Here is a 23441-nt window from a genome sequence, read left to right as displayed (position 1 = left end):
CTTTGAACTCCTCTCTGCAGCAGAACAGCTGTCACAAGGCTCAGAGGCTTCACAGGCAGGAGAGTCCTCATGGACAAATTCAGCGTCATTTTTCAAAACCTAAGGCATCTGTTTCCTTGGTTTGCAGGACATAGGGTATGGAAGCTGTGCGTGGGCGAGTACACGCAGGGGGCCAGCCGGGCTCAGTGACAGCCTCAAGAGGTCACCAGGTGGAAGGCTTTCAATGTAAAAAATTTTTCTTCATAGAAAAGCATGGGTATCTGGTACCATTTGGGGGTGGGAGTGGGGATGGGGCAAGGACTCTTATTCCTCAAGGTAGTAATTGAAGAATTCAGTTCACTGCATCATCTCTATTGCTTTTCTTCTTAAAAATATATTTATTTAGCTGTGCTGAGTTTTAGTTGCAGCATGTGGGATCTTTAGTTGTGGCAGGTGGGATCTAAGTCCCTGACCAGGATTCAAACCCAGGACCCCTGCGTTGGGAGCTCAGAGTCTTAGCCACTGGACCACGAGGGAAGTCCCATCCCTATTGCTTTCCTCCTCGTTATCATTTGTTCAGGTCAGTATCCAATATTTATTATCATCTGTATGTAAATATTAGAGTCACATATTAGAGTGAACTCGTAACTACAAACAGCTCCTGTGGTTTCTTTTGGTTTTCACTAAAGTCAGTAACATGCATAATTTTTAAAAATTTGCTCACTTGTCTTGGTAGCTAATTGCTCTCACATTTGTCCAGTAGCCTTTCAGTAAAGTCTCCCACAAGCCAGTCCCATCAGATAATCAGAGTTCTCATTTTTCACTTGGACAAATTTCTCCGGGGAATCTCCCTTCACCTTGAAACTCCTGCCTTTCTGTTGGGCTGAATGTCTTGTTCCCTGGATCCCTTATCATCCTCTTTCTTGGCTTCCTCCCTCACTTGGGGTGGAGCAAGTTCCCCAGTAGTCTCACCAGGTGCAAAAGTAGGGAAAATAACATTGAGCGCGGTGCTGACGGCCGTCACCATGCTTGTCTTTTGAGTCACTTGGCTCCAGTCTGACCTGGTTACCATCCATGCCTGGGTGCCTGTCATGTCTAGATTTCCCCTCCTCTGGGGGCTTACCAGAGTTCTGTTGGCTTACTCTTTTGTTCCTCCTTTAGAGTTTATGCCCTCATTTTGTTGGGTCATATCCTTCTAGATTCCTGAGAAAGAATGTATGGAAGGTAGATTTTTTTTTAGACATTGCGTATCTGAAAAAAAAACAAACAAACAGTGTCTGCCTCTTGCTCTTCATTGGTAATTTTCCTGGGTCATTTCTGGGTTAGAAATCACTTTCCCATCTGAAACCGTTTGCCATTACTTTCTAACATTCTGTCTGCTTTTGGAAAAAGTGAAAAGCCATTCTGGTTTCTGATCCTTGGTGGGTCTTTGGTTGTTTGAAGCATCTTTGCGCCTGAGGTTCTAAGATTTCATGCTGAGCCTCAGTTGAGTCTGTTTTCATCCATTGTGCTGGGTACTCGGGGGAGCCCCTTCTAGGTGGACATTCATCCAAGCTTCAGAAAAATATGTTACTTTTGTCTCCTTTCCTATTCATCTCATTCTGATGAAAGTTTTCAAAGGGTTTAGGAAAGGAACAAAATTAGATTCGTGTGTTCATTTTGACATCTTTCCCCCCAAACCTAAAATATATGCCAAAGCTATAGGAATTGGCCCTGGCATAGCAGTGCCAGGTGGAGGCAATAGGGCTTCCCTGGTGGCTCAGCGGTAAAGAACCTGCCTGCCAATGCAGGAAACACAGGATATGCAGGTTCAATCCCTGGATCGAGAAGATCCCCTGGAGGAGGAAATGGCAACCAGCTTCAGTATTCTTGCCAGGAAAATCCCATAGACAGAGGAGCCTGGTGGGCTAAGGTCCTTGGGGTCGCAAAGAGCTGGACACGACTGAGCGACTGAGCACAGCACATTAACAGTCAATACAGACGAGTAGAATAGAATAAAGATTTCAGACACTGACCACCAGTATGTGATAACGGATCACCTGACCATTTGCGAGAAAGAAATAAAATTGAACCATCTTCACCGCATTTGTAGAACTCAGTTCTAGTTTGTTTACAGATTAAGCAAACACACAAAGCTCTCAGAAAATATCAGAGAATATTTTTATGATATTGGTTCTGAGGAAGCCCTTCCTAAGCACATAGGAATAAAAGAAAGCTCAACCTATTAATTGTGTAAAAATTTTAAACTCCCATGTGACTGAAGACTGAAGTCTAAAAAGTAAACTGGATGGGAAAAGATTGCCGCCTTTGTTGCTGGTTACCGTTCCTGTTATGTAAATATTTCTACAGATCAGTAAGGACATGATTTTGTACAAATATCAGTAAATCAGAACTGGAAGTGGCTAATAAGCCTTTGAAAAGATGCTCTTCCATCCTCACAACTGATCAGGGCAACGCGAACTAAAAGAAGAAGGATCCTGTACATCACTGGTTCTTAGTGTGCAGTCCCTGGACCAAGAGCACCGTTTGGGAATTTGTTAGAAACGCAGATTCTCAGGTCCCTTCCTAGATCTACTACTGATCACAAGCTCTGGCACGGAGCCTCTTCGCCTGAGGGTTAGTGAGCCTTTCCGGTGGTTCTCTGATGTTGAGAACTGGTGCTGTGAAAACACAGTGGTCAGTGTCATGGATGAGACTCACGTCGCTGAGTGAGAGAAACCACGCATGGGGGTGTGGCCGGTAAGATTCCATGCCTTTCAAGTTCCAGACCAGGGATGGTAGAAACCAGGGGACTTGCTCCCCTCGGAGGAAGGAAGAAGTTAACTGGGAGTGAGGGTGGAGCCCCCAGGCGCCCTGTTTCTTGAGATGGATGCTGGTGACACAGGTTAGTCCAGTTTGTGAAAATCCATGGAGCTGTTTGCTTAGGGTTTGTGCACTTTACTCTGCACTGTACTTCAGCCAAGCAGTGAAAGGCAAAACATGAGCTCTCTCTCTCTCTCTTTTTTTTAAAACCAGGTTTTTAATCATTTACAACCTGGGCATTTAATGAGGTTGGAAAGGAAGAGCCGGCATGCTCTGATGAGATGAGTTAGCACAAGATTTTTAATGGCTAATTTGACAGTACTTCTGAAGCTTAAAATAGCCTAGAAATTGCATTTATAAGACTATTATCCGGGAATTTGGGTTTGCAGGGATATACATTCTATAAGAATGTTCCCTGGACATGTTTTGTCGAAGCATAAAGGTGACAACTTAAGTTTTTCTCCATAGGGAGCAGGTCCCATGAATTATGGAAAGCTGGGCCGCTGTTAGAATCGACGCAGATCTGGAAGGAGGGCCTCCGTGGTACGGCTGACCCAAAGACAGAAGTCATAGGCATCGTATACCGAGTGATCCATATTTTTAAAGGAAAAAGAAAAGGATTTGCAGGTGGTAATGATAGTGATAAATGCAAGCGAAAGAAGTTAAGAAGGGTAGACATAAAATTTTTATGTTGGTTTCTCTTGAGAATTTACAGCTGGTAGCTGGGGTTATAACTTCTTTGTGTGCTTTATATATGCTTCGTCTTCTGCCAGGTTCATTTCTGCCTGCATTTATCACTTTCAAAAGTTTTTTTTAGGTCTCAGATTTACCATTCCAAAAAAAGTGTTAGCCAAAATAATGCTTGTCAGTGAAAAACAAACAGTATTTTTGAACTCTAAGCAAATAAAGATGAAGAGTTTGTCTTAAATACACACACACACACACACACACACAAGTCTAAGCAAATAAAGATGAAGAGTTTGTCTTAAACACACACACACACACACACACACACACACACCAGGAGATGAGCGTTTTTGTAGAGTGGTTTTCATCAGCGTTGGTTATAGTGAGAGACAAAAGTTGCTTCCGGGTGTGTTTCAGTTGCCCAAGAAATTCTCTCGAGTAGGAATTCTTGAAGACAATTTTCAAGAAAACTGTCTTTTCTTGACAGTTCTTTTCCTGTGTTTGCTGATGAGATCTTGGGTCAAATATTCCTACTCTTTGACAGACTGCTCAGTTAGAGATATCGTCCTTGTCTGTAAAAGATGACCACTGCTAGCACGTTAGAGCATCTCTGGACAGTGGACCCCACTTGCTTTTAATAATGAAAAGCATTTTCACATTCAGAGTCAAGAGCTCTTAGTTAAGCCCATGTAGCTGGAGTTGACTCATTGGAAAAGACTCTGATGCTGGGAGGGATTGGGGGCAGGAGGAAAAGGGGACGACAGAGGATGACATGGCTGGATGGCATCACTGACTCGATGGACGTGAGTTTGAGTGAACTCCGGGAGTTGGTGATGGACAGGGAGGCCTGGCGTGCTGTGGTTCATGGGGTCACAAAGAGTCGGACACGACTGAGTGACTGAACTGAACTGAACTGAGGTGGATGTGAGCTTATCCTGGCAACTCTCAAACCCTTGCACGCTCCTGGAGAGACACCAGCCCCACTAGCAGTGGCTCCTCCCATGGTTATTTCCTGGGTGAATCCTCAACAAAGGACCCTTCCCACCCCTTCAGTTTGAATCAAGAAGCCCGTGATGTTATTTCAGATTCTGCCATGCCAGATGACGTGTGTTACCTGTCCTATTGATACAATGGAAAGTCACATCTGTGTGTGTAGGTTACCTGTCAGTTATGATGAATTCTGGACCATAACCCCAGGGGTGTGAGTCTTGACGCTTTCTGGAGTTTTATCCTGTTTGATACTTCTTCGCTTTCAATAAATTCCTTTGCCACAGGTATGAGCCCCAAAATACATAAATGCTTCTTTGGATTCACATACGACATGGGGCAGATAAAAGAACCTCAACTTTCAGCTCCAAGGAGGGAAAGTAGCAGTGTTCAGAGTCTACTCTCTGCTCCCCAGTACAGACATCCAGACTTGGACAGGGAGGTGGGCTTGTCTCCATGAGCACTTTCAAAGGTCCCCCAGAAACCTGTCTTAGTGATGCTCACTAAATGATGCTCACAGGAAGTCTTCCTTCCTAAAGCAGGGCCTGAACTCTTCCCCTGGACCATCCACTTCTAATCCCATCCTGAGGTCCCAGGCTCGCTCCAATGAGATAGGTTGTAACCTGAGCCCAGGTCAGCCCTGCTAACCTGTTCGTATATTTCATCTTTTCAGCTGAGGAGGTGACACCCTAATCCACTGAGGAGTTTTTCCAGAGACTCGGGTGTAATTCCATTTTATTGTAACCTAGTCCATCAAAGCCGTGAAGGTCCTGACTCCTTCTGAAATTTGCCTTGAATCATTCACTTCCTAGTACTCACCAGCGTCTTAATCTTAAACACATTGTCTTCTTCTTCCACTTGGATTATTACAACAGTCTCTGAATTTGTCTCTCCAACCCCTACCCAGCCACCTACATGCCCGTTCTTGCCATGTAGCCAAAGTGATCTAACAAAAACTTAACCTGTTCATATCATTGTCTTGCTCAAAACCCTCCCTTAGCTCGTAGGATAAAGTCCAAAGTCCTTAGGTGTCCTGGCCCACAGAATCTGACCATCGCCAAGCCTTCTAACATCTTGTACCCATGTCCTAACATCCTCCACTTTTCTACAGGTTCTAGAAGGCCCTTCCCCTGCAGCTCTCTGCTCGCATCATGCCCTCTGCCTGGAACAGCATCCACCCAGCCGTCTTCATAGCTCTTAGTGGGTCTTCAGGCTCTTCCTCAGCATGGCCTCCTCTGATACTTGCCGTTCCTGCCTGCAAGCTCACAGCCCTGTTAGAGACTCTGGTCACACCCTTTATTTCCTTCATAGCGTGTTCACAATTGTGACTGTTCGCATATCTCCCCGCACGAGGCTCTTAAGTGGTACATGAGCTAGTCTGCTCGGTTCCTGCCTGGCTCTGTCCTCGGGGCCCATGAGCAAGAAGCCTGGCCTGTGGTAGGTGCTCAGGTGTCAAGGCCAAATGACCAGAGTGATCAGAGTCCGTTTTGTGTCTCATCCCACGGAGAGAGCTGAGACAGGAAGGAAGCTGCTTGCCCTGAGTCATACAGCACCCAGTGCCCACCCCGGACACCTGATGCTATCTCCTGGGGATAGGTTTTAGATGCCAGCGTTCCTGTGACTCAGGAATGAAGTCCTCCCGGGCCCTGGAAGGGGTGGGCAGGAGACGGACACTTCATTGTGGCCTCCCTCCTTGAGAACCAGGAATCCCTACAGCATGGGTCAGCATCCTTCCTCCACTCAGTGCTGATATGACAGAGCTTCGGGCTCGCCCTGCCCTGCCGCAGCGGTGAAGCCAGGCAACTGTTGCTGGAATAAACCCACGGCTTGTTTCTTGTTCCCTTGACAGGTGTCGGGAACAGATTCCAGCCACAGATGTGTGTTGTTTTGTCCGTCTTTATCAGCGCTAACATTTGTTGATTAAATTATTCGTTCATTCATTTATGCATGCCTGCATCCCGCACTATGAGACTTGTGGGATCTGCAGTCCATGGGGTCTCGAAGAGTCAGCAACTTCACTTTCACTTTTCACTTTCATGCATTGGAGAAGGAAATGGCAACCCACCCTAGTGTTCTTGCCTGGAGAATCCCAGGGATAGGGGAGCCTGGTGGGCTGCCATCTATGGGGTCACACAGAGTCGGACATGACTGAAGCGACTTAGCAGCAGCAGCATCAGCAGCAGTTCCCTGACTAAGGATCGAGTCCAGGTCCTCACAGTGAGAGTGTCGAGTCCTAACCACTGGACTGCTGGGGAATTCTAGGGCTGGCATTTAAAAATGAAGTTTATCAGCACGTACAAACTTGAGTTTCTGTGTTCTCCTGGGGGTAGGCGGGGAGAAAGATGGAGAAAACCAGCCCACAGCAATTGGCGGGAGCTGGGCAGAGACAAGGCGTGGGCTTCCTGTTTGCCTGGTCTCTGTGCAGCCTGCTCTGCTGCTTCATTTTACCTTTCTGGTATTTGTGGGAATGTGAGTTTGCCCCCAGTCACATTTGTTACATGTATCCATATGTATGCATGAAAGTTGTAGTTGACACTTTGTCTAATTGTTTTTTTCCTCTGTGTCCACTTCCTCCTCCTCCTTTATTTTCTCTTCCATCTCTCTTTTCCTTCCCACTCCCTCTCCCGCTTGACAGGTTCTGGGACTGCTGGTGTGGACACTCATCGCTGGAACGGAGTACTTCCGGGTCCCTGCCTTTGGCTGGGTCATGTTCGTAGCTGTGTTTTACTGGGTCCTCACCGTCTTCTTCCTCATCATCTACCTAACGATGACCTACACCAGGATCCCCCAGGTGCCCTGGACCACGGTGGTAAGCAAACCACGAGTGTTCTTCCTGTCCGTTGCCCCTTAGGTGGGATGGAGTTTAGTCTTCCATTCAATTTGCGATGGTCTCTATGCCGGTAAAGCAGAGGGCAAAGCCAGGGAGAGCCCAGCACTGGTGTTTTACACCTGAGTGTGGAGCATCATGTTGGAAGGTCCAGGAACTCCTTTTAGGCAAAGTAGCCAAGCGGTCCTCAGAAGACTGAACCGAGAGAAGCTCTGTTCTCTCGTCTAACCTCTTGTTTTATTAATTCTCAGTCAACAGTGGCACCTGGATACAGGTGTGTCAAGGCACAGCCGCGGTAGATCTTTCATCCTTCCAACACCTTCTGATGTCGTGGCTTTAACTCTTTGGGCAGCAGAGTTCTTTGATATTGAGATGCAAAGAGTTAGAATGAAAAATGAAAGGCACTGCTAGAACAACGAGGTGTGCTCATATTTGGGAGCAGGAATGGTCACAAGTGACTGGACTGTTGTCCTGACTCCATGCGGGATGCAGGACAGCAAAGGGAAACACAGAGTCCAGAGATGCGGGCCGTGGATAGGTAAGAAAACGTATAGATTACAGAACCGTAATCTGCTTGGACACCAGAACAATACCCTAGACCTTTGGTGACAGAAATTTCTTGCAGTTCTAGAGGCTAGACGTGTAGGATCAGGTGTCAGTAGAGCTGGTTTCTGGTGAGAGCTCTCTTCCTGGCTTGCAGATGCCTGCCAGTCTTGCTGTGTCCTCACATGGCAGAGAGAGAGGAGAGGATGTGAACTCCCTTTCATTTCTTAGAATGAAATGACCCTCCTCTGACCCTAAATACCTCAAAGGCTCCTTAACCGAATACTATCTATCACTATCTATCGCATTGAAGGCTAGGGCTTTAGCATATGAATTTGACGGAAAAACATTCTCTCCATAATATTCTGCCCACCCAAATCACACCCATCTCACATGCAAAGTGCATTCATCTCAACGTCCCTCAAACTCATTCCAGCATCAACTAAAATCTAGGTCCAAAGTCTCCTTTTAAGGGACTTCCCTGGTGCTCCAGTGGTTAAGACTTCACGCTTCCAGTGCAGGGGAGCTTGATCCTTGATCAAGGAATTAAGATCCCTCATGCTGCATGTAAAAATAAATAAAACAAAAAGATAAATCAGACAGGTGCTAATCCTGCTTAAAAAACAACCGCCCCCACCCAAACCAAAGTCTCCTTTAAATATTATCTGTGTCAGATATGGGTGAGACTTGAGGTACAGTTCACCCTGAGGCAAAATTCCTCTCCAGCTATGAACCTGTGAAACCAGGCGAGTACTTCCAAAATACAGTGGTGGGACAGACACTCCCGTTTCAAAAGGGAGAAATAGGAAAGAAGGAAGGGGTGACAGGTCTCCAGCAAGCCCAGAAAGTTACAAGGCAAATTCCATCTGATCCTAAGGCTCCATAATCATCCTTTTGGTTCAGTGCGCTATCTTCTGGATCCACCTGGAGAGTACTATCGCCCCAGTGCCTCTGCAGGGTCCCTCCCAGAAACCAGAGAGGTAGCCCCACCCTTTGAAACTGAGGAGGAACTAGCCTGCCCAGTGGGCCCATGACAGGAGTGCCAGCCCGGATGATCTCTGAATCGTCTTTCTTTTTGTGAAAGATAAAGCTGTGTCACAGGCATATAGTTCTGTGGTTCTGTCCTACAGAATCCAAGAAGGTCAGCACCCCTCCTTCATTCTGGCCTATCTCCATCCCCTTCTGCTCTAACTGGCAGTGTTTCTACTGGCATAATCCCTTACTTATTCATGGCTTCTACTGAGATTATTATTCAATTGCTAAGTCATGTCCAACTTTTTGTGACCCCATGGGCTGCAGCACACCAGGCTTCCCTGTCCTTCACCATCTCCTGGAGTTTGCTCAAACTCATGTCCACTGAGTCGACGATGCCATCCAACCATCTCATCCTCAGTTGCCCCCTTCTCCTGCCTTCAGTCTTTCCCAGTATCAGGGTCTTTACCAGTGAATCTCTTCTTTGTAATCAGGTGGCCCGAGTATTTGGAGCTTCAGCATCAGCCCTTCCAATGAATATTCAGGGTTGATTTCTTTTAAGATTGACTGGCTGGATCTCCTTGCAGTCCAAAGGACTCTTAGGAATCTTTTCCAACACCACGGTTCCAAAGCATCAGTTCTTCAGCACTCAGTCTTCTTTATGGTCCAACTCTCACATCCATATATGGCCACTGGAAAAACGATAGCTTTGACTAGACAGACCTTTGTTGGCAAAGTAATGTCTGCTTTTTAACACGCTGTCTAGGTTGGTCATAGTTTTTCTTGTTACAGCCACACTTTAATTCTAGTTCCAAAATCTGTACCCAACTCTCTGCTCCAAATTCTGTATTCATCGGGGTTCTCTAGAGAAATAGAAGTAATAGAATGTTTATCTATATAAAAAGATTTGCTCCAAGAATCGGCTCATGGGCTTATGGAGCCTGAGACATCCCAAGACCTGCAGACAGCAAGTTGGAGGCCCAGGAGAGCTAATAGGCCTGAGAACCAGGAGAGCTGCTGGTGTAAGTTCTAATCCAAAAGCTAGCAGGCTTGAGACCCAAGAAGACCTGACGTTTCAGTTGAAGTCCAAAAGCAGGAACAAAGACTGGTGGTCCGAGCTTAAGCCAGTCTGGCAGGAGTTCCCTCTCACTCACAGGGAGGCCAGCCTTTTTTTGTAGTCAGGCCATTACTGACTAGGTGAGGCCCACCCATACTGGGAAGGGCAATCTGCTTTACCCAATCGGTCTACTGATTCAAGCATCGATCTTATCTAAAAACACCTTGATACACATCCAGAATAGCGTACCAGCGTAAGTTAACACGTCAGATTAACCATCCCAGCACTTTGTGTGATACATACTAAAGTATGTATCAAGTGGGATGCCCACATTTGTATTTGGGGAAGCAGATTGACTGACTCCTGCCTGTTTACCCAGAAACAAAAGTGAGGATTCCCCATGAAGACCTTCAAGAACCAGGTGCAGTTTCTGAGAGTTAAGTTCATAGTGGTTCCACACATGCCTGGGGCAATGGAGGCAGCCCTGGGGGAACTGGCAGCCTGCTTCCCAGGCAGGCGCAGGAAAGACTGCCTCGTTTGGTTGAGGGAGTCACGGAAGGCTGGCACCCCGAAGTTGTGGCACAGGGGATCCAGGTGAGGGGCAATCACAGTGAGTTGGGGAGATTTAAGAAAAGCTTGAACCAGGTCTTGAGGAAAATGCTTGAGTGCTGGGAAGAAGATGAGCCTGGAAAAGCTAACATGGGAGCCAGTGGTCCAGATGTGGGAATGGGCAGGACCCTGACTTCCGCCTCTGCCCAAGTCTCAGTTCTGAGCCGATGCTCTGGACTAGAGGCTGGCAAACTTTCTCTGTCACAGTCATCCAGCTCCGCTTACCATGGGAGAGCCGCCGTATACACTTAGTAAATGAACAAGCATGACTTGTTCCAGCAAAAGTTTTTACATAAAGACTGGCAGGTAGGAGACCTCCCTGGAGGTCCAGTGGTTAAGACTCAGTGCTCCCAATGCAGAGGGCACGGGTTCAGTCCCTGACTGGGGAGCTGGGATGCCCATGAGTTGTGAGCGGTGCAGGCAAAAAAGTAAAAAACAAAAAACAAACAGAAAAACTGGTAGACTTGAGTTTCTCTGGCCTTTTCACACATGGGTGAGCAGCCCTGACAGGGAGGTGATGGTCTTTCTTGAAGCGACAAAGGGGTTAAACACTTCTGAAGGGACTCTAAGTCTCATTCTGCTGACTGCTAGTCAGGAGTCTTTATCTTGCTGACCTTCAGCCTAGAGCATCTATTAGTCTCTTTCTCTCCTCCAAGCCTAAGATTCCTTCATTGATCTATTACATTAAAAATTTAAAACATTGCCTGTAATGTTACTTTTTTTTTTTTTTTTTTTTTACTTGTTTAACGATGCTTCCTTCTGAAACTCCCTGGTTTTAAAATGCTCTGATTTGCATTTTCAGAATTTGTCATCATGAGGCATGTCCCCATTCTACCATAAGGAAGCTGAGGTTTGAAGCCTCCTGACTTTGTACAGGTTCACACACATCTGGGCCCATGTCTCTCGACTTCCACCCAGCAGTTTTTTTCTGCCATCGTCCTGCTCTGGGTGTTTCTCTGCCCGAGAAGTAATTAGAACCCTGGCCAGCAGCCAGGAGACCCCTTCACATCAGGCGCTGCACGCTCACACATGTGAGGAGATCAGAAGCTCAGACAAATGAGTGTAAACTCAGAAAGTATGGAATCCTTGCCACCCAGACCCATGGACTTAAACAATTGCAGAATAGTCTTCAACTAGAAATGAGCTGTGTTCCCAGAATCTCTAGGTCTTCTGTTGTTGGCTTTTCCCCCCTCCCTGGAGAATCTAGAAATCTGGGTTTCTGTTTCAGCTCCCCCATTTTGGAGATGTTTGCAGCCAAATTTTGGAAATTTCATGTACTGCCAGTAGATGCCAATAAAGATCAGGTGTGTCTGGCCTCTAGTTGGGATATTTTATTTGCTGCTCTCATTGAGGAGCCCTTTTATAAACCCTCATGCCTGTGTGAGTGGAGGAAGCAGCACGCAGCAGGGACCCCCTAGGTGCAGAGGAGCCGCCTTCTCATTAGCCTCGTCCCCTGCCTTCTTCCTGCATCCATGTGAGTGCCTTGCCAAGTGCGATTCTAGCTGCTTCTGGGGTCTGGGGGTGCCCAGACCTTCCCAGGCTCCCTAAACACTCTGCACCTCTGCTTCCCAGGGTCTGTGGTTTAACGGCAGCGCCTTCGCCTTATACCTCTCAGCTGCTATTGTGGACGCATCTTCCGTCTCCCCGGAGAGAGACAGTCACAACTTCAACAGCTGGGCGGCTTCGTCGGTGAGTGAGCCTGTCATCCTGGGAGTCTCCTCCTCCCTGAGGCCACCTGCGGATCAGAGGGAAAAGGACAAAATTACCTGCAGGACTTCCCCAGGTGGTTCAGCAGTAAAGAAAGCGCCTGCCAGTGCAGGACAGGCAGGAGACGCGGGTTTGATCCCTGGGTCGGGAAGATCTTCTGGAGGTGGAAATGGCAACCCATTCTGGTATTATAGCCTGGAGAATCCCATGGACGGAGGGGCCTTGTGGCTACAGTCCATGGGGTCACAAAGAGTCGGGCGTGACTGGGTGACTGAATAAGAATAATTCTGCTGCCTATAGCATCCTTTTGGGGAGAGACAGAAGATATGCACTCTAGGATTCTGTTTAAGTAGAAATTGTTGTTTACACCGTAACAGTGCCTGCAGGGATAAACCCTAGCGGAGTTTCCTTCCAGGGACTGTGATGGACCATGAGGGGTGTGGGATGAGAGGTTTCTGCTTTTTAATTCATGTACTTCTGTACTGTTGGCATTTTGGAATCGTGTGTATTTTTCAAATTTAAAAAACTAACTTTAAAAGTTTCTCTGAGATTGGCCTTAAAATATTTCATCAGCATCAGAAGTGTTAGGGGAAGTGGGCAATTAGACAGGAAGGCCAGCAGGGTGATGTTAAAGCTGATGGGTGATCCATGGGTGTTTATTGTACCAGTGCTTTAAACTTATATTTCACAATCTCTGCATGCATGCATAGCAAGTTGCTTCATTCATGTCTGACTCTTTGCGACCCCATGAACTATAGCCCACCAGGCTCCTCTGTCCATGGGATTCTCCAGGTAAGGATGAAGTGGGTGCTTTACCCTATTAAAAGATAAACAGCATGAGTCCACATGAGATTAAAAATAATGGTCTGTTGTAGTTAACACACACAGCAAGAATCAGCTGGGCAGTTGCAAACTATTATCTATAGGATGGATAAGCAACCAGATCCTACTGTATAGCACAGGGTACTATATTCAATGCTATGCTATGCTATGCTAAGTCACTTCAGTCGTGTCCGACTCTGTGCGACCCCATAGATGGCAGCCCACCAGGCTCCCCCGTCCCTGGGATTCTCCAGGCAGGAACACTGGAGTGGGCTGCCATTTCCTTCTCCAATGCATGAGAGTGAAAAGTGAAAGTGAAGTCGCTCAGTCGTGTCTGACTCTTAGGGACCCCATGGACTGCAGCCTAACAGGCTCCTCCATCCATGGGATTTTCCAGGCAAGAGTACTGGAGTGGGGTGCCATTGCCTTCTCCATACCCTGTGATAAACCATAATTGGAAAATAACATGAGAAAGAATCTGTATCTATAGATAGATAGATATATATAGGCTTCCCAGGCGGCACTAGTGGTAAAGAACCCTCCTGCCATCGCAGGAGATGTAAGAGACATGGGTTTGATCTCTGGGTTGGGAAGATCCCCTGGAGGAAGGCAGGGGATTGGAGTAAAACTACAGGCTTCCCAGATAGTTCCAAGAAAGAAAAACAGCCCAAATCCGTTCCAGAAGGAAGGTAATTGAACCAATAAAGCAGTTTTAGATGAGAAAACTTGGAGGCAAGGGATGCTGTAAGTACATTATTCGATGGAAGTGAAGTGATAACTTTTGCTAATTAGGATGAATTCTAAACCCTCTTTCTACTGTGTTTTGTTTTCTCCAGTTCTTTGCCTTCCTGGTCACCATCTGCTACGCTGGAAACACATATTTCAGTTTTATAGCTTGGAGATCCAGGACCATACAGTGATTCACCATTTTGAAAATTAAAAGGGGGAAAACAAAAGGAAGACTCACTGTAAAACAAACAAACAAAAAACAAACCTGTAGGTATAATGTATATTTCCAGAGATTTGTATTTAACTAATGTTTTTATATACTTAGTTAAATTTGCTCACACTGGTTTGTTACAATTAAACTGGATACTTATTTGCTGTAGCTTCTAATGAACTCTTAACTATCTTGTTGCTGTCTTCATAGACCTTATTTTCTTAGGCAATGTAGAAAGAGATGAACTGCTGATAGGAAGAATGCATCAGCTTTATAAACCAAACTTTTAAAAATGCTAGATTCTTTTTTGATTAAATGTTGCAGAATCCAGGGTAACAAGGTGTCTCATTCAAGAAAGGAGACCTTGGCAGCAGTCTCTCAGAGCTATCTTAGATGCTGCCTCCCAGGCTGCAGTCCTCATTTTGCCCCAAATAAAACTTAACTCACAACTCAAAAAAAAAAAAAAAAAAAAAAGGAGACCTTTTGCTGAAGCCTGAGGCTGGGGGCTGCAGGGAGTTCTTCGCCCTCACAGGGCTGCCCAGGGTTGATACTGCTGGGAGACACTGTCCACAGGCCAGTGTGTCAGAGCGATCCATCTCCCCAAGCCTGGGGGTCATTGGCAGCCATGATTCTCACACGCTGACTGGTTGGCACCAAAAGCATCTAATGGCCACTAACCTTGGAGCTTAGTAATGAGCTCCCCTTAAGTGATGCTCTGAGCACAGTGGCGGATGCGCTGGTGGGTGGTTTTTCTAACACTGATCAAAATAAACTCATAACCATTAAAAGAATAAATACTTGGGTGTACCTTAAAACCATCCTGCTGACCCCAGAGACAGAGTACCACATTGAGTAGAACATGTGTGACCCAAAGGCCCCAAATCTCTGGGCTCCAGCCTGAATAGTTCGTAACATTGTTATCAGCTCTTAGGAGACAGTAGGAAGCTGCCCGTTTGGGAGGCAGATGTGCACTCAGAGGAAGTGTTCTCGAGCAGGATGGCTCTTGCTGGCACGGCAGTGTATCTTGGGTGATTTTTCAAACTGAGCCTCTTTTGAAAAACAAAAAACCACAGAAATGTTAGTGTAGTTGGTGACAGGAGCAGGTTCAGTTGAACACTGTGGACGCGGCCCCGTGGCCCCCGCCGTTCTGCTCGTGGCGGTGCCGTTTCTTTCTCCTGTGGGTTGTTTGTGCTGGTTTTCCTGTTCCTGTCATTCCTCACCCAAGCTCTGTTTCCCCCTGTATAAGAAGGAAAGAGTTGGGATTTCTCGAGTGTCTAATGACACCCACCCCAGACCTTTGAAAGTAACAGTGAAGAATGTTCTTGGCTTGTGGGTCCAAAGTGGTTTCGGGGAGGGGACAGCAGGAGGGAGGGAAGTGTGGGGCACGGGAAGCCTGTCTGAGTCCCACCTGTAGTCTCGATGCTTCAGCTTCTGCAGCTCACACCTGCAGCTGCCTGGGGCTGCCCACGATCTTTCTGGAGTTTTGTTCCCAGGCATCGCCCGGACAGCCTGCGACTTGCTGGTTTTGCAAGAAAAGCTGAAATAACTAGTCAGGGTGTGTGCGCACCACCTCTCTGCCCATCTTTCCCTCTCACACTCGCAGAAGCCTATTCACCTTCCACATACCTTCCGTGTATCGATTTTTCTTAAATTGAAATACAGCGGGTTTACAGTGTTGTGTTTTAAGTGCACAGCAAGTGATACACTTTAACATATATGTAAGCATATATATTCTTTTTTTACATTATCTCACATTATCGGGTGGGTTTTTAAGTACTTTGTATTGCAGTTAAGCCTCCATGAAAGGCAGAAAAACTGTAACCTAAGAGGTCTGTTTCTGGAAACAGTCGTGAGGAAGAAGCCTGTTTTTATGTTCTGTGTTTGTGTGTGTGTGTGTGATTTCTACAACCATGGCCACATTTATAGGAAGTAACTTCTGGGGTAAAAGGTTTCGTTAGCCAACTTGAAATAGCCTCCAAATAGACTACAACCAACTGTGGCCCTTTCCTAAACTGGGAGCACCAAAGGGATCAGTTTCAAGGGATCTATTTCAAGAGATCAGTGTTTCATTTGTGTCCACGTAGGGTGTGGGGGACTTGCCTTCACGTCTCTATGTGTGGCTTTTCAAGAGCATGACCCCTTAGTGTTGCCTTGAAAGTTCACCTCCCCAAAACCACCCAAAAAACAAAAAGCATTTATTTTTAGCTGAAAGGAAGTTCTTATTTCTTCTTTTGAATGCTGACTTTGTTCGTTAATAATTTTTAAGTGTGAATTTTTAGACAACAAAATGATTCTCTGCTGAAGCTGTAAGTTTTGAGCTGGGTTTAATTTTTTTCTGGAAAAAGAAGGAAAAAAAAAAAGCAAAGCCACATGCAACACAGCCTGCATAACAAGAAGAGTAGTTTTCTGGGGATGAAAAATATTATTCCAAGTATAATAGAATGTGCTTACACTCTGGCGTCTTAGCCCTTCCAGCACCATCACGTTCATAGAACTGAGGGCGGCGGGTTTCATGTGATGTGTTTACCCACTCATGACAAATCAATGGAATGCTCTAGGCGTTTAATTTCTCTCTATGGCTATTTCCGGCTCTTAGCCCCACAAGGTAAATGTTTAGCCAGTATTTTAAAACTGTAAGAAAATCTAGAGGCAAGAACGTTCGGCATCAGTTACTTTTGTCCATTTTTAAATTCTCCCTTCATAGGAGACTCCCCACCGGGTATCAGGGCACAAGCATGTTAAATACACAAGCTGTCTCTGCATAGAGCACAGACATTTAATAATACTAACTGAAGATGCAGCCCTGGGTAGGAAATCAATTTAAAAGTCTGAATTTCTGTTCCCTAGACAGTTCTTAAATTGATAAGAGATTTTCACAGGAAAAAAAAACAATCCAGGCACACGTTATTTTATTGCCCTTCACTTTACTGCACTTCAGAGATACTGTGTTTTATACAAACTGAAGGTTTGAGGCAACCCTATGTGGACCCAGTCCATTTTTCCAGTAGCATTTCCTCACTTCGTATCTGTGTCACATTTTGGTAATTCTCCCAGTATTTCAAACTTTCTCATTATTATGTTTCTTACAGTGATCTGTGATCTGTAATGTTACTATTTGTTTCCAGGCACCACCAACCATGCCCATATAAGATGATGAATTTAATCCATAAATGTGTGTGTTCTGACTGCTCATTCCCCATCTCTCTCCCTCTCCATAGGCCTCCCTGTTCCCTCAGACAACAGTATTGAGATCAGGCCAGTTAATAACCCTGTAACGGCCTCTTAAGTGTTCACGTGAAAGGAAGAGTTACACGTATCTCAGTTTAAATCAAAAGCTAGAAATGATTAAACTTAATGAGGAAGGCATGTCGAAAGCCCAGACAGGCTGAAAGCTCAGCCTCTTGTGCCAAACAGCCAAGTTGCAAATGCAAAGGAAAGGGTCCTGAAGGAAATTAAAAGTGCTACTCCAGTGAACACAAGAATGGTAAGAAAGGGAAACAGCCTAATTGCTGATATGTAAGTTTAGGGGTCTGTGTAGAAAGAAGATTCAAACAGCCACTTTTCTTGAAGCAGAAAAAAAAAAAGCCTAATCCAGAGCTAGGTCCTAACTCTTTTTAATTCTAGGAAGGCTGAGAGAGATGAGGAAGCTGCAGAGGAAAAGTCTGAAGCCAACAGAGGTTGGTTCATGAGGTTTAAAGAAAGAAGCTGTCTCTTTAAAGGTGGAGGTGAAACAGCGAGTGCTGATGCAGAAGCTGTAGCAAGTTGTGCAGAAGATCTAGATAATTCATAAAAGTGGCTACTCTAAATAACAGATTTTCAGTGTAGACAAATGAGGCTCCTATTGGAAGAAGATGCCATCTAGAGCTTTCAGAGCTGGAGAGGAGAAGTCAGTGCCTGGCTTCAAAGCTTCAAGGGACAGGTTGACTCTGTCGTTCGGGGTGAAACACAGCTGGTCATTTTAAGTTTAGTGTTCATTTACCATTCTGAAACTCCTAGGGACCTTAAAGTGAAAGTGTTAGTCGCTCAGTCGTGTCTGACTCTGCGATCCCATGGACTGTAGCTCATCAGGCTCATGAAATTCTCCAGGCAAGAATACTGGAGTGGGTTGCCATTTCCTCCCCCAGGGGGGGATCTTCCCGACCCAGGGATCGAACCCAGGTCTCCCACCATGCAGGCAGATTCTTTACCAGCTGAACCACCAGGGAAGTTCCAGGGACCTTAAGGGTTATGCTGTATCCACCCTGCCTGTGCTGTCAGTGAAGCAACAAAAGCCTGGATGACAGCGCATCTGTTGACAGCATGCTTTACTGACTACTTTAAGCCCACCGTTGAGACCTACTGCTCAAAAGAAAAAAAGATTCCTTTCCAGATATGACTGCTTATTGACAAGGCACCAGGTCACCCAAGAGCTGTGGTGGAGATGAATATGAGATTAATTTGTCTTGCCTGCTAACATGACACCTATTCTGTAGCCCGTGGATCATGGAGTCATTTCGGCTTATTATTTAAGAAATACATTTTGTAAGGCTTTGACTGCTATAGATGGTGATTTCTCTGACAGATCTGGGCAAAGTCAGTTGAAAACCTTCTGGAAAGGACTGTTTTTAACAACTGGTGTCATTTAGAATATTCGTGATTCATAAGAAGAGGTCAGAAGAGCCACATTGCCAGCAGTTTGGAGAAAGTTGGTTCCAGCCGTCGTGGAGGACTTTGGGGGATCGAGGCTTCAGCAGAGGAAGTAACTGTGGATGTAGTGGGAATTGCAGGAGAGCTAGTTAGAAGTGGAGCCTGGAGCCTTCCCTGGCTGTCAGTGGTTAAGACTCCCAACTCCCAATGCAGGGGGCCCAGGTGTGATCCCTGCTCAGGGAATGAAGATCCCACATGCCGTGGAGCAGCTAAAAAGAGCCATCCGACAGATGGGGCTGGGTTGCTGCCTCTCCTCTCATGATAAAACTCTAATGGATGAGGAGTCGCTTATGGATGAGAAAAGACAGTGGTCCCTTGAGATGAAATCTACTCCTGGTGAAGATGCTATGAAGACTGTTGACATGACAACAGAGGATTTAGAATATTACATAAACTCAGCTGCTAAAGCAGCAGCAGGATTCGAGAGGACTAACTCCAGTTCTGAAAGAATATGAGTAAAAGCTATCCAACAACACGACCGAGTACAGAAATCATTTGTGAAGGGAAGAGTCCATCTATGAGGCAAACTTCGGTGTTGTCCTATTTTAAGAATAAGACGGCCACCCCAAAATTTTAACAGCCACCACCTTGATCAGTCAGCTGCCATCAACATCCAGGCCAGACCCTCTACCAGCAAAAAGCTTATGACTTGCTGAAGGCCAGAGGATTGTTAGCATTTTTTAGCAAGAAAAGTATTTTTAAGTATGTACATTGTTTTTTAGGCATAATGCTAATAATAGACTATAGTATAAACAGAACTTTTATATGCCCCGAGAAACCAAAAACATTCGTGTGACTGTCGTTATGGTCCGGGACCAAACCCGCCCGATCTCCGAGGAAAGCCCATATCAGCCTAAATACACACAGGTGCACACTGAAAGGGCAACCTGGGAATATTTCCTGACTTGGTGTTACGTAACTATTCTGGCTACGTTCTGCTGCCGAAGTGAATTGTGAGCATACAGAGGTAAAAGAAGTTAGGTGACTCTTCCAGTGCTGGTGACTTTTGGGCAATGAGAAAGATCAGAATATCTGTTGTTAAAAGTAAACTTAAGTATTTGGTGTATATAAAAGAGTATCAGGTTTGAGGGAAAGTGCTTGGCAACCCAAAGGTGATGATTTTTCAGAAACTTAAGGTGAGTGGCAGGAAAGTTGAGGCATTCATTCATTCCATCTGGAAGGTGTGTTTCATGTCAGTGGCAGACTTCTTTTCTAGAATATTCAGAGTAGCAGTTAAGTCAGGATGTAGCAGACCTTGCCACTGCATCCTCAGCATCCCTGCTTCCTCTTGTCATCTGACTGCCCTAGTTTTTTTTTTTTTTTTTTTTTTTCAGTATCCGCACCACCCACTTATACCCCAGCGACTTCAGGGAAAGCCAGCTCCACTGTGCTCTGGGATGGAGCGTGTGGCCAGAGCTAAGCCCATCCCACCCTGGCAGCAGCAACTGGCTCAGGCAGGAGCATGTGACCCAGGCTTGCTGGGGAGTTCCTAGGAAATGTACAAGTGGAAAGTTGTTGACAGTTATCTGACCACGAGGAGGAGCCAGCCATGGGATGAAGGCAGCTGGAAGAAAGATAAAGATGTAAAGATACTTCATGATGACACAGTTGAACCTTCAACTCCTGCAGCCTAGTGGATAGAAAACATCTGTACTGTGAGAAAAGGAACTAGGTGAAAACTACGTAGGCTGTGGGAATGAAGTGGTACAACATTTCCAGAAATCTGAGTGTGTGTGTGTATATATATATATTTACATATATATATATATATATATATATATAAAGAGTCTTAAAAATATTCATTCCCTTTGATTTGGGGATCCTTCTCTTAGGAGTCTTAAGATTCATGCCCAAAGATGCTAATCCCGGTCTTATGTATAATAGGGAAAAAAATAAATTTGCCTAAAACCCTAACAGTAGGAGAATGATGGATCAATAAATCATTGAACGAAACTTTATAAATGAATGCAGTACAACCCAAGTTTATTCAGGATCAGAATTGGCTAGAACCATCATTAATGATTTAATTTTGTATTTCTCTGGGTCAGGAAGATCCCCTGGAAAAGGAAGGGCAACCCACTCCAGTATGCTTGCTTGGAAAATCCTATGGACCAAGGAGCCTGGTAGGCTACAGTCCATGGGGTCGCAAAGAGTCAGACACGACTGAGAGACTAACACTTGTATTTGTAACACATTTTTAAAGCTGTGCTTGAACTGTGGTTGGTAGGTTGATTATGAAATTGAAAATCAGTTGTTAAAGTGCTGTCTCTTTAAATATATAGAATGAGGAAAATAAGCTATACACACACACACAAAAAATCAATGTTGCCATGAAAAATTCTTTGTGAGGAATTTCTAACAGGAAATTTGTGGTATAACTCAGAGCTTAATTGTAAAGGATCATGGGGTGATTTTTAATTTCTTTGTTTTTCCTGGGGGAAAAAAAAAAGAATACACAGTGAGCATTTCTGTTCAGACTTTTTTTAATAGAACAGTGAAATTGATCTGACCTCTTTGATAGTCACAATTATTCTTGGGCTGCATGGCTCTGCTGTGCTCAGATGTGTCTGACTCTGCGACCCCATGGACTATAGCCAAGTTAGTGGGCCCCCTCACTCTTGTGAGTGGACCCACCTAACCCCTTGCTCCCCAGGGGGCAGCCCTTCACACCAAGACATTATCACATTGTGTAGACATCTCCATGTACTTGGCCACAGGTCTGTGGAGCCTCTTACACTCCAGGCCAGCACACAGCTCTTGTGCTGCCAAGCCTCTCGCTCCAGCTTTTTGAAAAAGAAAAAATTTATTTGGCTGCACTAGCTCTCAATTGTGGCATGCAGGATCTAGTTCCCTGACCGGGGGTTGAACCCTGGGTCCCCTGTATTGGGATCGTGGAGTTTCAGTCCCTGGACCACCAGGGTAGTCCCTCTTGCTCAAGCTTTTAAGTGATCATGATAAAGTGATTAACACAGAGTGGGCCACCACCAGTGATTACTTCTGATCGAGGCTGGGTGGCACATGGGCCAGCGGCAGTCAGGGAAACCCAGCTCAGTCTCGGCTTCACTGGACTTGGAAACGACAGTGGTTCTCAAACTCTGAAATGCATCTGAATCATGTAGGAGGCTGAGGGCCGATCTTGCCAGAACACAGGTTGCTGAGCCTCATACCCGGAGGTTCTGATTCAGCAGGTCTGGGCAGATGGAGGGGGTTAGCGGTGAGAATTTGCATTTCTCACAAGTTCCCAGGTGATGCTGGGAACACACATCGAAAGTCACTGATTTAGGAGATCGGTGGCCCCTGGAAGGAAGAGTAATCCAGTGTTAGTTTTTTTCTGCTTCCCTGAGGCCTTCACAGCAACAAAGACCTCTTGTCGTCTCCACAGTGTGTTGTGAACCCTTGGAAAAGCACAGAAGCGAAGATGTGAAACTATATAGAAAATGACATGCGATATCAACTTCATGCCCGTGGCATCTGGAGCTGTCACAGAGCACCTGCATGGCTGTCACATTGTCACAGCAGCCCTGAGGTGCAATTATCTTTGTTCTAGAGAATGAAATGGAAGTACCAGGCACCATGACTGTTGTCTAAACAGAAAACATATTGGAGGCAGTTTCTTTTTTTGGTCATGAAAATTTCCTAGTGTACACAAAAGTAGAGAATGTGGTGTCATGAATCCCCGAATGCTTCAGCTTTGGCAATGACTGGTTCTCAGACTTGAGCGTTCAGTAGAATCACCTGGCAGACTTGTCAAAGCAGAGATTTCATGAGTTATCTCTACGTTCTAGAATTATCAAAGGACTTCTCCAGTGGTCCTGTGGTTAAGATGCCAAGCTCCCACTTGGCAGGGGGCTTGGTAGGGGGCCTGGGATCTTAGTTGGGAACTAAGATTCTGCATACCACATGGTCCGACTGAAAAAAATTATCAGGACTTCACCACATTAACAGTTCTCTGATGACAGGATAGCGCTGGCATCCACTGATCTCATGAGGTAGGTTTTCGTGTTGTGTGGAAACATTTGGTGGTTTGATGAGTGATACCATCTCCTTTCAGTGATCCTGCTTGCTCATTTAAAAAATAACCCAGAACGCAGGAAACAGCATCTCTCTTGGATAGCGGTTTGACAGCTTCTTAAAGAGATAAACCTGTGCTCACTTTGTGACCCAGCAAACCCATTGATAGTTGCCCCCACACACAGAAATGAGAGCTTCTGTCCACCAAAAAAATTTCACCAGAATGTTCACAGCTTTATTGGGTCAAATGGGATTTATCTCGATGCATCCTGTCGAATGAAAGAAGCCAGAAACAAATGAAAATACTCTGTATTATGTCAAGTGTATCAAATCCGAGAAGAAGCAAAACGAATCTATAGCGACAGGAAGTGGGAAAGGAGCACGATGGAACTTTTCCCCCGTGGGCGGTGATTACACAGATGTACATTCACATACAGAACAATTAATAGAGCTGAACACGGAAGGTTTGGGCATTTCAGTGAGTGTAGTTTATACTTCAAGGGCCCTTAGCACACATCCGCAGCCTCGCCCACACCAGATCCCAGGAGGCTCAGACCAGCTGTGCCCGGCCTCGCCCACCTCGGAAAGGCTAATACTCGGGGCATCCGTTTCCTTCGCCCCCCTGCAGCCCAACTTCCGCGCCTCCCCGAGGGCGGAGGCTATAGCCGCCTTTCACTTGCTCACCGGCCAGTGCCGCCGAGGCTGGGTGGGCGTCCCCCGCGCGGACCCTGGGCGCGTGCGCCCCGCCCACCAAGGCCCCGCCCCTCCCCGAAAGGCCCCGCCCGCCCCACACAGGCCCCGCCCCTCTGGTA

The 23441-nt window shown here is 45.9% G+C and overlaps 1 protein-coding gene across 1 annotated transcript in view; it reads left to right on the top strand.

Moving 5' to 3' along the window:
• The window catches only part of CMTM8 (CKLF like MARVEL transmembrane domain containing 8), a 97657-nt gene extending 81849 nt beyond the window's left edge, over positions 1-15808 (top strand). The window contains exons 2-4 of the mRNA XM_027522697.1: positions 7091-7264; positions 12036-12152; positions 13829-15808. Coding sequence (XP_027378498.1) covers positions 7091-7264; positions 12036-12152; positions 13829-13912 — 375 coding nt within the window. The 3' untranslated portion in view covers positions 13913-15808. The remainder of the gene's footprint in view (positions 1-7090; positions 7265-12035; positions 12153-13828) is intronic.
• The last annotated feature ends 7633 nt before the right edge of the window (positions 15809-23441 follow it).

Source organism: Bos indicus x Bos taurus, chromosome 22, assembly GCF_003369695.1.
Source record: "Bos indicus x Bos taurus breed Angus x Brahman F1 hybrid chromosome 22, Bos_hybrid_MaternalHap_v2.0, whole genome shotgun sequence".
Lineage (NCBI taxonomy): Eukaryota > Metazoa > Chordata > Mammalia > Artiodactyla > Bovidae > Bos > Bos indicus x Bos taurus.
The sequence above is the reverse complement of the archived record's forward strand: the minus strand, read 5'-3'. Positions and strand labels throughout refer to the sequence as shown.